Consider the following 17,985-nt stretch of genomic DNA (forward strand, 5'->3'; position numbering starts at 1 on the left):
CTGACGTGGTAAGCTCATGCAAAACTGTTTTATTTTCTTCAGTTTAGTTTGTATACAAGTATACTAAGTCATGATGTTTGTACCATAACTGGCCTATATGAATGAATGAACGAATGAACGAATGAATGAACAAACAAATGAACGAACGAACGAGTTTATTAGAACACCCAGCCCACGTGGGCTTATAACCCGGGGGAGAGTTGGGACCGAGGGTGATGCGGAATACACCGTGTTCTATTTTATTTATTTCATACTCACCCGAGTGTCACTTCCTTGTATTTCTACGCGTTGGAAGTGATTCGCCCGTTGACCCAGATTCCCCGTCCATATGCGGTCTGTGGGCCGTGTTGCTATGCCTCGCGCGTCGGGTTATTGTAAAAATCTCAGTGTTACGATTTTCTTTATTTTTTGCCTGATTAATCTTAGGTGTATTCTCTTTCCGACAATATCAGTCATTTTCATGACTAAAATATAGGTGATGGGTTTATTTCCACGTCAAAATTCCCCTTTTTGTGCATACTTTTTTGCGTGAAAAAAACTTTTCTCCCCCCAAAATTATGAAAAGTAGAGAGAGTGAAGAAACTGAAACCCGGCTGTTCTTAAAGCTGGAGTGATACCCTTCATTCCCATATACGGCTTTTCTGCTTTAGATCTATTTTCTTGAAGAGACGGCCTCTCGACTTGAGGGTGCGCAGCCTCGATTTGAGACCCCAAATAAACTGGGGTGTGCACCCTAAAGTGACGCCTGTTTAATTATATGAAATGACAATGATTGTAAAATTGATGAACACACAATTGCCATTGCTTCGCTGCAACCATACATATTTATTTTGCACAGGTGACACATACCAACACCAGGGAAACCCATTTCACTGCAACTTTCACTGGTCTTGTCAGTGGGAGAACCTATACTGTAGGTGTTCAGACCACCGTGAACGGACTTTTGGAAAGTGAGATTGTCAATGTAAAGGCCACAACAGGTAAGGTCGTAACATATGCCTTAACTCACACAGTTATCTTAGATTTGACAATGCTAATATTATAACAGTTTACATAGCTGCGGGAAATTTTTTAAGTCTAGCACTTGTATGTTCTCATTGAAATCTAGAAAATGGCATTATTTTGGTCGAAAATTAAATCGGCTTTATTTTCAGTGAAAACTACTTGGTTGTTTAGGAAAATTCCTCTTTTAACTATTGCCAAAAAATGGCAAGTTGAACGTATTATTTTTGGTCCCATTGGTAATATATTACAGAGCAGGTAACAAACGTTACCAGTAACGTTTGTTACGACAGTAACTTTCTTCAGTAACTAACAGTAACTAACCTTTTATTCAAAAGGATTAACATTATTGGCTACATCATTTAGGCATAAATTGACGTCCCAAGGGACATTTAAAAAGTGGGCAGCATTTTTTCACCGGGTCAGACAGAATGCTTAGAAAGCATCAAACAATGGTAACGTTTGTTACAGTCATTTCTGTACAACATTTTGTAAGCAAGGTGGGATACAAATGGCAGTCAATGACCCTTTTTTTTGTTTCTTTAGAAAGCCAGAAAATCTGTAAAGCATCACAAAAACGGCTATCCTAGTCTTATACGTGGATATAACCGTGGCAACCATCGTACTCATGGTGGTAACGTTTGTTACCGAATCTGGCGACAGACATAAACCACCTCACTCAGCTTCCAAGATCAGTGAGGAGCGATCTGTCGTGATTGGGCAAAGGGCCTGGGTAGCCGGTTTTACCTGCCGAACAATCATTCTGTGAACTGAATTGTTACATTTGGGGCTACTATTTGAATTCTTCGTGTCTTCTCAGTCGACAGCCCGCCAATTTTTAGGGGGTGAAATCCCACCCGTGGCTATGATAATCTTACACGCCATCAACCAATATGAATGTTGTGGTGCATCTTTTGTAAAACATTACAGGATTGTGGAAAAACGATTAGGAACCAGTAATTTTGTCTAAAATTTGCTGCTTATCAAGTCGCAAAGGCAGGCGACAGCATTTTTTACATTTAAATGAAAACGAGCCCTAGTTAGGTATAATATCTAGAGGCATAATGATGGTCTTCCCAATATTGTCATGCAGCACCAAATGCACCAACAGACGTTGAGGTTACAGCTGAAGGGAGAAGCTTGACTATTGACTGGCAACCACCGACAGGAGATGTGGGTGGCTACAGTCTACAGCTTTCCTTTGGGAGCGTGGCAGTCAACGATGTCAGCTTATCAGCGAATGCTACACAATACAAGTTTAGGTAAGTCGGCACTGGAAATTATTGGCTTTGAGATGTTTATCATCTTTCAAGTTAATGTGTTTGTAGAGCAACATCTTAGGATGCAGACTGAAACATTGCTCAATATGTTAGAAGCTGAAAAATACAACACAATTCATGTTGCACTTTCATACGTGTTCTTTGAAATTGAGGTAAATTAAGACTGAAACAGAGTACGAATTTGGAAATTGCATTTGCCTTTGAGTACGATAACAATGCGGCTCTGCTTGAATTTTTCATTCAACGCAGTGACTATATAGACTTGATGTTTGCAACACAGACATATGTATATTGAACATCAAGGCACATTTGGTGAACAATTTCTTTGATAATATTTTTTTCTAAATTCAATGTCTTGAAGCAAATGTTTACAAATTTTAACCTTTTACAAAGTTAACACATATCATGATTATAGAATATATTTTGTCCTTTACTCTCCAGTGGACTTGTACCAGGAAGAGAATATAATGTCTCAATCACCAGCGTCAGTGGCGCTGGCAGTTATCTGGCAACCAGCCTGGTTGTCACTGAAGCCAAACGAATATGTAAGTGTGTTTTAACTATTCTTTAATGTATCATGTTCAGTTTGTCTATAAAGGGTTAAAGCGTCCAGGCACTTGCACAGTCCATACAAGAAGGTAAGTTATGAAACTGGGTAAGTTTTATCAGTGACACGGTCAGCTGGCGTCCATATTTTACGGACAAAATCGATAGATTGTTTCTCAGAGAAAAGAAAGAGCCATGTGAGCTTCATTTACCAATCCACGACTCGAAGAAAGTACTTAATTCGACTTAGTGCAACTTGAACCCATTACTTGCATGCTGAATTTGGATTAAGGACAGGTAAACAGTCGTCATCTTACCGAATGATCGTCACCATATAGCTGATTTGCCTTGTCCGGGCGTTCCATAACTTTTTGCAAGACTACGTAACAAGACTGAACCTAACCTGACCCTAACCAACTTTGCCATGAAACACAACGGTGTTGGAAGAGCATGCCAATACTTAAGTGACACATTGTTCTAGTAAAAATAAAAACCAACGACCATTTTGAAAGGTGACGACAGTTAACGAGATGGAAAATTGCCTTGGCGAACAGTGGTTCATTAATTGTAGAAAATTTATGTCGTCCCCTGTCTCTATTAAGGGATACATATAGAATACAACATGGTGTATTTTGTATCACCCGAGGTACCAGCCCGACCGCGGGAAGGATCGCCCTACGGCCAAAGGCCGGAGGGTGATCCGATCCGCGGTTGGGCTGGGACCGAGGGTGATGCGGAATACACCGTGTTGTATTTATGTCATACTCACCTGAGAAAACACAAGAAACACATGAAATGTACCAGAAGTGGAGAAAATGTTGTATCCTTGAACCAAAAATTGTAGCAACAGCAATTATTCTAATGTCCGAATCCGGTATTCGAATTGTCAACTGTGCCGCACTCGGCCCGCTCAAAATGGTTCGATTTACTCGAAGGAAGCCTGTGGGATACAACTTCGAAGCTGTGTGATACAGAAAGTTATCACATGGTCTGGAACACCTGTATTGAACGTTTTCACGGCAAAGGTATGACATAAATAGTTATAGAGCCCTGGTGTATATGGTTTCATGTACTCCCTTAGAAAGAGTTCACTTGCTTGCTGTCTTCTTCTTCTCTATCTCCGACACTTCTAGGGAAAACCCCTTGTGGGGCACAACATTATGCGGTGCATGAAAACAAATGTCCTAATTATTTCATTCCAGCTCCGGCGGCTCCAACAGCTGTAAAGGTCATTGCAGTGACATCATCTTCGATCGCCCTATCATGGGATGCTGCTGAGGGAGATGCAGATGGTTACGGAGTAACCGCCATTACCGAGTGTCAAGGTTCTGCAAACGTGACTTTGTCCGTCGAGGGAGTAATGGTCTGTACATCCCGTACACATGTAGACATGATATATAAATTGTAGGAAAATGTGGTGCTGAGTAGATTTCTAGTGTATTTATTGTAGTCTGTAATCGTGCATTTAATATAATGAATGTGATGTAATTGGCCACATGGCTCTTAGGCTAATCACATTATTTGCAATCTTGATGATAACATTGATCAAATGTATATTGAGGATATTACATGACAGGCAAATTGGAAATGAGAGAGATATTGATTCAGACTTTTTAGAATATCTTCCAATTCTTAATACCACAGCAGGCATTCTGTTAGAAGAAGTAAGTTCTTATTACTATTGGCTATAATGGATTATCATTTTGTCACCTAGGTTGAGGTTACAGGTCTGGGCTCAGGCTGTGAGTACGAGCTGACAGTCCTAACTCTTTCGGGAGAGAAGAAAAGGCAGGCAGTTTCTCTGAAACAAACGACATGTAAGTGTGAATATAAGTCACACCATGGATATTATGTAACATACTTTATGTCATACCTGGGCCGCGATAACATTTGATAAGGTGTTCTGGACTGTGTGATAAAAAGCTGTATCACACAGGCTTCGAGGTTGTATCACACAGGCTTCCATGGAATAATCCAATCGCGGCATAGTCAAAAATTTGAATACCTGATTTGGATGTTGGAACATTGCTGTTGTAACACTTTTTGTTTGCAGGCACCAAATTTGTTCAAATTTCTGGTGCATTTTGCATCGGTCCCAGCCCTCCCGCGGCCGATACGGAATGCACTGTGTTGTATTGATAAATATTCTATATAAAGAAAATTATCACCTTTGGATACTATTAAAAGGCAATTATAGCTTAATTATGTGTAGCCTTCTAGATCTCTGCTTTAGTGTACAGATTTGTGTTGGAAATCTGAGATTTGAATTCCTTGATTTTCTGTTTTGCAGGGCCAGAAAGTCCACAAAATTTTAGGGTATCACTCATTGCAGAGTACTCGCTCACCGTGGTTTGGGATCCCCCTTCTAGTGGACTTTTTTCCCAGTACATAGCCAGCATTATGCCAGAACATGGAACCAACCCTAAAGTCTCGCTAACCCCTTTGGATGAGAGAACGGTAAGAAAGTTATTTTTTCCATATTAACAGTGTCAATGTGATTATGAAACTTTTTGTCATGTATGATATCCAGTTGATATAAGTATTACTAGCGTTATATTGAATGATTAGACCCGCCTGGGAATTTTCTACATGTACAATGTCAATGTCTACCCCACCATCGCCTGTCATGCATACAGTCATACACTCTATCAAATTTTACCAAGCGATCAGACAGGTTAACTTTGTAAACTTCGATAAATATCCAAATGTTTCCATTGAGTCTTATACAATTATAGAACACTATAACCAGATGGTGCTTTGTAGATACATGTACCTCGTATAATAGTTTCATCCTGCATACAAGTAAAGGCCTGTATTTAAAAAATGAGAATATGCCTGTTGCGCTAGCAAATCTCTCAAAGTAGACCAGATAAAGGTCAATTTTGGAAATAAATGGCTTGAGACAGCCTTACAAAGTTTACTAGCTCGTTATAAGATGCTGTCTATTAATAACCAAAACAATAAATTATGTATATTATCCCCCACAGGTCACTTTTGAAATCCTGCACACAAATACTCATTATAATGTCACTTTGCGTGTGTTGTCGGGTACTCAAGATGGGATGCCTTTGACTATCTCAGCAACAACAAGTAAGGGCTTTTTCTTTTACAATACCCTACAAAATATTCATTGGTGGCGTTGTGTGGTGTGACTGCAAGGTGTTTGGCCCAAAACACAGAGATGACATCCTAGTTTAAAACCCTGCCATGCTACCATTGGTACCAAGCTTGTGCCCCTGGGAAAGGCACTCAACACGACTTTCCTCGCTCCACCCAGGTGTACAAATGTACAAAAATGTACTACCTGTTTTCAGTTGGGGAGGTAAAAGGCGGTGGGAGTGTTGAGCTTCACATTATATAGATAACAGCCTATTGACCCTGTGATGAAATCATACTGCTTGTTCATAATGATACAATGTCATGTAGAATCTGTTTCCCAAATAGAAAATTATAGGTCTCAGACTTCAGAATTGTTTAGTATCATAGCAACACAGTGAACCTCTATAATCATTTGGCAAGTTTGATTTTAATCTATCTAACATTACCATCTAGTGCTTCAACATTGAACATTGAACATTACCAATATATTGATCCTTGTTAAATTCAGCTTTACACTTCACAGATCAATATAATCTATGATGGCTGTCAAGTGGTCATTTAACTGAGACAAAGGACTTAAGGAATCTGTTATAAGTCATAGGAAGACTAACTATTGATTTTGTGATCTTTTTCTTTAGAGATGTACTACCATTTTCCCATGGATGAAAGAGTGGCTGGTGGCATAGCTGGACGTTACGTACATGGACCACTGACTGTATTCGGTGATGTCAACCTTGTCAAGGTAAATCATAGTTTATTACCAGTCAAATGTCTTTGTTATATATATATATATATTACCTTATATCATAGTCGGTCTGTATTTACGTTCGATATCAGTGTTCTGACCGGTCTATATTTTATGGTACGGCCCGGGGCTCCATATTTCGATTGGAATGATTCAAACTCGCTTGCTTGCGCTGCTGTGTAAAACTCGAACAATAGTTTCGTTCCTTTGCCTGATACTTTAATTTGTTTGAATTGACAAAGTTGTTTTCCCTATGTTTACATGTTGTGTATATGGCATTATCACCTGTTACTAACACTGCATATGCACACTGCTATTTATCCCCATTACGGGGGCTGAGCAGTAGAAAAGAAGAAGATCAGTGCATTGATGTCTTTTGCTCTTTTTTTTTAGGTAAACTTGTGTAATGAGTTTCCTTGGGTTGGCATGATATGAATAAAACATAACACGGTTTATTGTGTATCGCCCTTGGTCCCAGTCCTCCCGCGGGGTGGATTACCCTACGGTCTTTGGCAGTCTAATAATCCTATCTGCGGTTGGGCCATACCTCGGGTGATATGGAGTTACCCGTGTTGTATTCTGTGTAATTTATATATTACACTAAGTCTTGTAAATCAGCCATTGATATGAAAACTAAATGACCACAGCCTCATACCTTCGCCAAATGACATGCACGCCTTTTTTAGTGATGTACTATAAAATGTTGATGACCTTCTCTAGCCAGATAACAACACAACTTAGTTAAAACAGGAATGTCTTTTGGATGTATTGATATGTACATGAGGCCCCTATTTGCATGATGTATGTCAACAGCCTGTATACATGCAGTGATCAATCGAGATAGAATGGACATGCAAGATGGTCATAGTCACTCCATTAACATGTGCCGTTGTCAACTTAACTCTTTTATAACTACAAAATGAATGCCCTTGATGTGTTGGAATAGGCGCCTTTTATTAAAAATAAAATTATGATGATGGTCCTTCGTGTCTTTTCAGGGTTGGGAGAACAGTGCTGCGAGTTTCCGCATCGGTCAAGGGAGGATGGAATCAGAACGTGGAAGCACCATGAGCCAGTGTATAGCAAGCGAAACATTCTGTGACTCCGGGTATTCGACCTATTTCTGGTTCAACCCCGGGAAGACTTCTTCATTTTCAACCGTACCAGGCGACGGCATTGACCTCCTTGGTATCGGACTTGGTTAGTGTGATGTTGAACATTTCTTTACCATGTTGTACGCGTATTACAAAGGGAAAATTGCTCCTTACAACATAGGTTTACTACAGTTTCGTATTCAATTGGTGAGCTAATGTTGTATCAAACAAAGCGGCCAATAGTGTGATATTTCCGTAAAAATCACAGAACCCAATGGTTCAATCATTGGTGGGGCATCTTCCTCTGCTTCCATATGCAGAAGTCAAACACAACTTGTCTAGAGATATAGCCGACACTAGTATATAGTACGTGTTTAGTCTGTAAAATTTGCTACGATAATGTCAATCAATTGTCCATTGTCAAGTTTTTACAATGTACTTCTATATAGGCTAACGTCACATTTCCACAAAGGGGCCCGGCCAGGGAGCTTTGGGATACAAAAAGTACGAGATAAAAGACTACAAGAAGACAAAACATACCAGAAATAATTCAACAGCATGCCTTGTGCATACTCATTGGCATAAACTTTAATTTTTCGTTTCCGCAAACAGCCCGGCCGGGCCCCAGGTTGGAAATGTGACGTAGGCCTTACAGGTAGCCCTGGGCATAAAGTTGAAAATAAACTTTCTTATACATAGATCTACATGTAATGATTGGTAATTCTAACTGGAGAGATTGGTTTGATATGTTGGTATGAAGTTCAACTGCTTTACTTTGCCGAACAGACAGACTAGTTATAATTGTTTATTGCATTAACACTTTTTTCTAAAAACCATTTCTTTGTTATTACAGATAACAATGCGGCACATCCAGGATTTCTCTTCACTACCCCAAGTGCCAGCAGAAAAACCTTTCGACTTGAGATGACTGTCAATCATACAATGTATCAGGCGTTCGTAACCCTGCCAGGCGACTGGTGGTCTCACATTTCCTTTGGGCGTACAGGGAACGGAAAGGCAGTGATGTAAGTATAAAAAGTACAGTTTATCTTCGAATGAAGACTCATTTGTGTTGGTAGAATCCATAGTTGAATGTTGTTGAAGAGATTCATTAGTCATGTATGTTCACAGTTAATAGAATTGTCATCAATCAGTAACTGTTATTAAAGGTAAGCACACATACCTCCAAATTTTTGATGGCTATCAGTCCATCTTCATGACAGAGTGACCTTAGGCTAGTTCTCGCAAGACTTGGGATAACTAGGTCAAGAGTTGTGTGGATCTTCTGCCCCTCCTTGCGGAGTAGGGGTAAGTAGGACTTGTGCAGCTCCCATATATAGTTGAACGGCTTTGAGCTTAAAGCTTTGTTGCAACAAAAGGAAAGCACTCACTATGAATTTTTAATCGATCCCGTTGACCTTCATTAGAGGGCTGAATAACTGCACTGACGTTCTAGGAGTCGGAAGTGACGTCAAAAGCGAATCAAAAGTGGTGTGAAGACTGAATTTACCACCGTCATGGTTCAGTGAGGGTTGATGTGCTCTGACGTACATTCAGCTGCCTCCTTAACGCCCCTCTTAAACTAGTCCTGCTCGTGTCCAAAATCTTGATCCAGGAGATTTTATATGACAACTACATAATAGTACCTTGTTACTTCCATGGACATTGGTTAGACGTTGTGCAAGGTAGTGATTTAAGTAGGACTTTGGACACCAGAAATACCTGGCAGTGCACAGCTCTAATTTTACCTGCATTAACCTGCATTCTTAATTATGCAGATGGTATTTCGAGCCCAGATACAGCATACCAATATTTCAACACAATATCGTATAAAATTTAAAGAACATTCTTTGTATCAATGTGACCTTTTTCCATTTTTTTCTCCAGAGGTGTCAACGGGATCGAAATGGCTGACGTCACCAGTACATCCGTAGGAGAGGTCAACGTGGAAACGGATAGTTGGCTGTTCATTGGTCCAACTGGAGAACAACCCATCTCTAGTACAGTAGGATTCGACCAGATTATATTTTACGAGAGATGGATTCCTCCCGAACATCTACTTTGTAAGTTGATCTGAATAATGCTTATGTTCAACTGTGTATCAGATGAGAAACTTTTAGTTATATTATATGTAAATGCCCCCATTATGAGGACGAAAGAAACAACCTTTTTGACACAATCAAGACAATATTTCCAACTTTTCATCAGTTAGTAGACCTCAAAAAAACTATATTTCTGTTAAAATCACAGAACCCACTATTCATTAACTAAGGAAGTGGGACTTTTCATCAGCCACTGCCTCCAAAGAAGAAGTCAAACCTCCCAGTAAAGAATGTAGAACCATTAGATAGCTGACGTGTTACTTGTTACTTTTTACTGTCTGTATCATTGCAATTAGCCTACGGGCATGGATTTGCAAATAAATAAATAAATATAAATATATGGTTATAAACATATACATCAAGGTGCTTTCTTCGACAAGTGTTAAATACATGCTATGTTTAGCATGTTCTTAATCATTATACAATGTAATATATACAAACTACATGTATATGATGCAACTGAGAATGAAAAATTTGATAATTAAGAGAGGTCATGTCCACGAAATCACTAGACTTCTAAATGTCTTCCAGGTTCATTTGTCTTTTGCTCATCCCTCTAAATCATGATCAATTTATTGCAACTCTAACCAACCGTACAGTGAGCTACTTTTATCCATTTACTAAGAAGTGAGAGGAAGTTGATATATACAACTCTTAGAGTACCCAGACGGATATAGGTTCATATGCATGTACATCTAAATGTATATAATTGTTCCCATTGTTTCATGTATATGGTTTCTACCATGTGACTAGCACATTGGGGCAAAAACATGCAATAAAGGCCTTCACTCATTCGTTCCGTCGTTCCTTCCTTCGTTCTTTCCTTCCTTCCTCCCTTCCTTCCTTCCTTCGTTCATTCATTCAATTCGTTCATTCATTGTTTCCCCAGCTGAAATAGAACACAAGTTAGAGATAGAGCAGCCAAACAAATCTCACCAGAATGGTGATCTAACCTGTCGAGCCATTGGGAACGTCACAACAACTACAGATGGTCAACATATGCTGGGGACTACAGGATATTTGAACTGTGGAAATAAGTAAGGACAGATGGAAAATCGAAATAGCTATTTGATAGAGGGGGAAGTTGGGTAACACTTTTTTATTGACTAGAAGATTGAGAGCACAATAATTATTACAGATTTGTATCATATCTCTTATTTTCTTTGTTTTCTTTTTCATATGATCATAATACATTTAATGTCGGATTCTACATATAGATAGAACTCTTAGGCTAATACTACATGTAGTTCACTTTTATCTGCCAGTTATACGTAACGGTTGTACATGTATTTATAAACAAGGTATTTAAAGACAGTAAGTTGACATAATTTGGTTTCAAATTGCAATTAGTTTGAAATTATTGAAACCACCGTCCATCGACTTGTGTATGATACACAGATGTAATATGCTTCTGTGTTCCATGTAAATTGGATGCACAAATTATTTTATACAACTGTTGGACATGACATTCAATAATGCATCAATTTTCAATAATGCTGATTTGTATTTCCTGGTTGTTTTGTTCTATAGGTATATGTCGTGCGTCGGCAGCACGGTTTACTGTGCCCGCGGATTCAGCCTCGTGTTTTGGCTCAAGGTACAATGTGATGGCGATGCCAGCAGTAGAACGATCATCAGTAATATGGGACAGTGGTCCCCGGTAACCAGCAGGGGAGTCCGACTTGTGTACCAGCCTGGCAGGCAGGAGTTGGTCCTCACTATGGCGAGCAGGGAAGGAAACGTGTACGAGGCGAAGGCAAACATGACACTTGGAACGTGGACTGAGATTCGGGTAATCAACATGTTCATTAGCTTTTGTACTTCAATCCTATCTCTGTACACTGTGATAATTGTGATAATGATGATACATGTATATACTGGATAAATCGGGGTAATGGATGTGTATGGCGATACATGGTGCTAGTATAAATTTCCTGTGTTTTTTGTGTAATGAGCCATACATTTTTGTCTTTAACTCAGTTATTACTGCTATTACAAGATTATGTTCCAGGTATACTGGCACTACATGTAGTAATATTACTAGATACTACTTAAGTCAGACAGGTACATCTGGAAATAGTTGCCTAACAGTAGCAATAAATCCTACATACGTCAGATAATTTTAGTCTCAAGCATCAAATGCCAAAAGCAACTATTACCATTATCATGTAATTGCTATTGGTAGATCCCGCTTTTTGGGTAGTGTTGGACATGACTTTGCTTTTAGAGCATTCACGAGGGACATGACAAGCCCTACTACCCCGGTAGCATATCATGAGTAATCATAAAATGACGGTCGTCATGAAGACATTGCTCCCTGGTTTTTGTGTATGTTTGGCTAAAATAAGCATCAATCCACTGCTGATGTCATGATGGTTTCATCATCAGAATATAAGATATATGAGAATTCTTTTTTACACAATCAGCAGTTACATTGCTTACGTTTCGATGTCTCTCAGACATTTTTGTCAGAGCATCTAACTGGAGATCTGCTTCTCACTGCTATAGATGTATGTAGCTGATGTAGGTGCATCAAGACATACATCGGCAACATATAGCGGTGAGAAGCAGATCTCCAGTTAGAAGCTCTGACGAAGGTGTCAGAGCTTCTAACTGGAGAGACATCGACAACTTGCAAATAGACTTCTCATCGAAACGTAAGCAAATGTACTAAATAACTGCTGGTTGTGTAAAAAAGAATTCTCCTATATCGTTTTTTTTTGTGCACAGGTTGTTGGATCAGACGAAGGGGCGACACTCATAGTAGGAAGCATCGAGGCTGCTGGGGTGGAAATTGCGTCTTTTGGTCAACTGACTTATGACATGGAAACGACATTGATGATAGGAAGAGATGAAAGAGGTTTGTTTATGGAACGCAAAATCCTTATCTTGTATTATGATTTTTGACGATTATACAGTAGAAGCCATTAATTGCACAGCCTATTTGCCTGACGTGTGTTTCGTGCAATTATCCAACTGGTGCAATAATGAGAAGTTATGCAGAAGTGAGCGTTAATCCGTTATGTAATTATCTGACTTCTACTCTACCATAATGAGACTGATGATACCCATTGGCAAGCTGAATGAGACATATCCTAACAGTTAGTTATTGTATATTGTAGTTAATGTAGTAATGACATAATTATAATAATTTTTTATTGTATTGTAAGAAAGTTCTATATCTTCTATAACTAGTACTGAAAAATTCATTTGTCTTATGCGCATTGAACAGTTTATGTTAGTCAAATCCATCACATCAAATATATTGTTATTAATTAGTAAGATATTTTACCAATTTTGCTTTTAGAATGTCCAGTATCAGATTACGTCAGTTTTAACGGAATTTGCTACAAGCACTTTGCTGAGGAGAAGACGTACGCCGAGGCTCGACAGACGTGCGCTTCAGACGACGGGCTGTTAGCCATGCCGAAGGACAGTGCTTCCAACGCGTTTATCTTCAATCTCGGAGGTGAAAATCATTGGCTGGGATTCACTGACGTTGACACAGAAGGCCAGTGGGTATTTGAGGACGGCCAAACCCTAGCGTCATCCGGCTATACCAACTGGAAAGTCAATGAGCCTAATGATTTGGGGGCAGAGGACTGTGCTCAATTTATCCCACCGTCGGATGAGTGGAATGATGTACCATGCGATCGCACTTTCGGATTTGTATGCCAGATCTCAGGTATGCATTTTTTTAAAAAGATACTTCATCTATATATATTACATCTTTTTGCAGCTATATATAATATGTATGTTGCTGGATTGATATGAATTGTACATGCAGGATATGGTTCTTAATGCTACTGTAATTCAGTGTCACTGTCATCATATGGTTTAATATGACAAGGGTAATGAAGAAAAAAATCACTTATTAACCATGAAAAATTATCATTTCTTTTTGACTGCAGGGTGTCAGAATGGTTACTCGTACTTCTCGCATACTGGCCGGTGTTACCGTGCCTACGACACAGAGAAGACCTTCGATGAGGCTTTGGCGACCTGTGAAGCAGAGGCAGGCACCCTGGCCATGCCTCGGGATGACATCACCAATGACTTCCTCGTTGCTTTGAAAAATACCGTGAACGTGGATTTGGGGTTCTATTTTGGGCTGGACCATAGGGGTGGAGCGTGGACTTACGTAGATGGAGGAGCGCTGGGTTACACCAACTGGGGCGCCGGAGAACCTAACGGTGGAAGCGAGGAATGTGGGGGTTTCTTTCCGGCAACATTCAGTACAACGCATCTTAGGGATAAGTGGAACGACGGGCCCTGTTCGGGAAAACATGGTTTCATCTGTGAATCAGTGAAGGGTAAGTACTGTATTCTTATGTGATTATTGTTGAATATCAATGGTTATCATTAGTTTGTATACAAAGGCAGAAAATGGGGGTCTCATCCAGAATTTAAAGGAAGGCTACCCCTTGTTGGGCAGCACAGGTATATAAATTATGTATGGACAACATAATGTAACTTTTAATGAGAGAAGCGGCAAGATGTATGAAGTGGCAAAGGGAAAGTTATTCATTCATGCTTGTAAAGCTTAGGTCTCCTTTATCCGCAAAGTCTGTTGTTTTAAAAACGGTATATGTATCTTGTGATATCATGTTGATAGACGGTGGTTTGAAATTGCAATATTGTCAAAATTTTTCAGTTTGAAACCAACATCCATCATCGACATGATATCCGTAAATACCTTATAAAACCAATGGATATACAGGTTAACCCTAGCGTTAGTTAACATGAGTCCAACACTCTATATCCACAGGAGCTGAACTAGTAGGCTTGTGGCCATTAAACGTGGAGTCTGGCGCATCAGACGTAACAGGAAACGGAAATGATGCCGTAGCAAGAGGAACCCTGTTATCACCAGGTCCGTTTGGAGACACCGATGGAGCGTTCCTGTTTTCGGGGACTGTGGGTTCCTACCTCGACATTCCCAACAATGGCAGGCTGGATGTGCGCTACTCCCACACCGTACTGGCGCACATATATCCTACTGGTGCGGCAGGGCCGATTTTCGCCTATATCACAAACGGCAATGATTGGGGAGTCCATTTTTTTCAGACAGGACCACAGGAACTGACCCATCGGTACGTTTATAGTGTTGTACATCTTTATAGTAAATCTTTTCTCGGACGGCATTGGCATTGTGGTAAACGACTGCAGGAGTAGAAAATAGCATACCATATTTTTTTCCAATTAAGTATGCACCCCTGATTTGGGGCAAGTCTCAGACAGATTGATAACATACCCCTACTCCACCAATTTTTAACAGACCTTGAACTGGATAAATTAAGAAAAATTATATATGATGTTTTCCCCATGTTATTTTGCATGAATCTCCAATTATGTCATTGTCTCTACACACTTGTGAATTGCCTGCTGTAACTTATAAATCACTGAGAATAAACTGGTAGAACAAATCAGCAAGTACATCTCACTGAAAAAACAGTTATAATAAACATTATATCAAAATTAAAGTCACTATACTTATAAGAATTGTATGCAAATGTCACTCTTATGTAAACCATGTTTAAATTATAAGTTCCTTTGGTAAAACTGTGTATGTTTAGGCTCTGTTACCATTTGTCTGTACAATACCTTCAAATAAAGTACACACGCCCCAACTTTGGCAACAACTTGTAGCACCTTTTCAATTTTGAAAAGTTTAAAAAGTGTGTACTTTATTCAAGAACATCATATCCAGAACCAAGAGAGCTGGCAGCCACTTCTGTTTATAGCTCAGACCCTTTAGACTGTTCAATCATGATATTTATAAAGAAAATCATTGGCGATAAGCAAGTCACATACAGGAAGAACATTCTTTGCAGTTAACATTTTGACTTGTCTTTAGGGTTGTTGGAAGGAACCGCAACAATGATTCCCCCTTCCTTATTGCGAATGTGCTGAATCAGAATACTTGGAATTACGTGGGCGGATCCTACAACAGTGTCACGGGAATGGCATCCGTCTGGAACAACGCTCAGCTAGTCAATGAAATATATGCTGGAGTTGCAGAAGTCAAAACTCAGTACCCGATCCGCGTGGCGATGAAGGACGGAGATAGTCGGATCTTCGCGGGTCGTATCGCCTGTCTACAGCTGTACAACTATGCCATGACTCCAGGACAGATTGAAGCAGCACGGTATAAGTGTAAGACAAGCGGTGAGTCAAGGGGCTTGTACTAGTAAATAAGGCATAGGAAAAATGTTGTGTCCCTGGTTTCGGTCCTGAAAATTGACCCTGAACAACTTGTGAATTGCCTACTGCAACTTATAAATCACTAAGAATGAAATGTTAGAACAGATCAGCTAAGTACATCTTCCTGAAAAAAAGTTAAACATTATAATATCAAAGTTATAAGAAATGCATATTAAAAAATTTTTGGCTCCCATGCCCTTGTATTATGACTAAATGACATAAAATTTGGTATGAAGGTAGAGTAGGACAAGTGTCGACAGTATGTCATTTTCTTTTATGTCAAACATTGCTAAAATTGTTGAATTTAGGGATTCTTTGCCATTTTTAGACTAAAATGTATATAATTTATTGGCTCCTAGGCCTTTATATCAAAATCAAATGATCTGTAATTTGCTATTAGTGTGCATAATGTGCCCACATTTGGCATGAATGTGCCCACAGAACTCACTCTTTTGGTGTACTACTTTGTTACATTTGCGATATTTTTGCCATTTTGACCAAATATGCAGATTTTGGGTTCCTATGTCATGATATAGCCTTCTGATCTGGAATTTGGTATATGGGAATTAGACGAGTTGATGATTAAAAATTCCATTTTTAGTGGAAATGTTTTTGGACTGGTCTATTATACCTTTTCGTGCATGCACCGGGGACTTTTTGTGCTTAATTCAATTTGGACTGGGTTTGTTATTCTAAAGGCCATGTTTTCTGGGAGTATTGTTGGACTGGTCTATTGTGCAAATTCACATGAGGTGCACTGGAAGATTCAATTCTTGCATCGGAGCATTTTGTAGGATTCATTTTGGGCTAAACTATGATTAGTCAGTGATTTTTAAGGAGAAGTGTTCTATTTTTGCACATGGGTGATTTGTTGCATGGAGAGGAAGATGGCTGAAATAAGCAGTATTTGCTCTCAAGCAAATGTCGGCCTTTCTAGTTCACTGCTTTATTTTCTTCTCCACAGTTGTTCCCAGAAGAGTCGGTTTCTGGCCGTTGAATGCAGAACATCTTGCCGATGACATCAGTGGAGGAGGCAACCACGGCGTGGCTGTAGGAACAACTTTGACAGAGGGACCCAATGGTGAAGCTCAATCAGCATTCAGCTTTGCTGGAAATAGTCAATCCTACATAGGTTAGTAAGTTTATATCGATACAAGCTGGGGAACCGGTGAAACCGTTATATAGCGTTGCTTTATCTCCACTTTATTTTGTGTATCACTGATTCATTCCTGAGAAGCACAGGACAGAGTTTTCATTCGATGTGGGATTTCATCTACGTGTTCTGCTGGTTACTGTAAATGCATTTACGTCCACGGGGATTTAATTTCGTGGTAGCGGAAAAAGGACTTTTGCCGTTGTTTTGAGGTTGCGGTAGCAACATATCCTCTGTAGTCTCTTACTGCCATGGAAAAACGTTTGGGGTGGCTTTAAGTTCACGGTGAAGCGGCCACCGCGAAAACCGCAAACATTAAACCACCGCGAATGTTTCTGCATTTACAGTACTTCATTAGTGTTCCCCAGGGCAGTCTGCTCAATATATCGTAGATCAGTTCAATATCAATGTATTGGACACAACATGACACTTACATAACATTTTACTGCAATTTTGTTGACAGAAATTCCCAACAATGGAGAATTGGATGTGAAAAGATCCTTCACTGTACTGCTGTTCGCCTACCACCTTGGAGGTAGTTCAATGTTGGACTATAGAAGCCCTGGGCTAGGGACACATATTTGGATCTGGCCGGACCGCCAACTTTATGTTTACGCCAACAAGTATGTACCATGAAGTGTCTATATTCTAATATCCGTAGGGATGTGGAATCATTGGAAGATGCCAAGCATCATAAAAAGACGACAAGGCTCAGTTGATGTTCAAACTTATGATTTTACATTAGATTTAGCTGGGTACA

The 17,985-nt window shown here is 39.6% G+C and overlaps 2 protein-coding genes across 2 annotated transcripts; both read left to right on the top strand.

The window, feature by feature from the left end:
- The first annotated feature begins 70 nt into the window (after positions 1-70).
- Positions 71-5,143, top strand: LOC118427110 (receptor-type tyrosine-protein phosphatase beta-like). Its single transcript, XM_035836746.1, has 7 exons — positions 71-79; positions 839-980; positions 2,096-2,264; positions 2,724-2,827; positions 4,031-4,191; positions 4,543-4,649; positions 5,119-5,143. The coding sequence occupies exons 1-7, from the start codon at positions 71-73 to the stop codon at positions 5,141-5,143; spliced, it is 717 nt and encodes a 238-aa protein (XP_035692639.1).
- A 1,424-nt stretch (positions 5,144-6,567) lies between these two features.
- On the top strand, positions 6,568-17,861 carry LOC118427111. The gene is made up of 13 exons (XM_035836747.1): positions 6,568-6,669; positions 7,671-7,872; positions 8,620-8,791; positions 9,654-9,829; positions 10,758-10,905; positions 11,399-11,660; positions 12,599-12,728; positions 13,176-13,553; positions 13,780-14,181; positions 14,637-14,961; positions 15,726-16,036; positions 17,037-17,204; positions 17,689-17,861. The coding sequence occupies exons 1-13, from the start codon at positions 6,568-6,570 to the stop codon at positions 17,859-17,861; spliced, it is 2,949 nt and encodes a 982-aa protein (XP_035692640.1).
- Positions 17,862-17,985: the final 124 nt, after the last annotated feature.

This window comes from Branchiostoma floridae, chromosome 12 (genome assembly GCF_000003815.2).
Source record: "Branchiostoma floridae strain S238N-H82 chromosome 12, Bfl_VNyyK, whole genome shotgun sequence".
In the NCBI taxonomy this organism is placed as follows: domain Eukaryota; kingdom Metazoa; phylum Chordata; class Leptocardii; order Amphioxiformes; family Branchiostomatidae; genus Branchiostoma; species Branchiostoma floridae.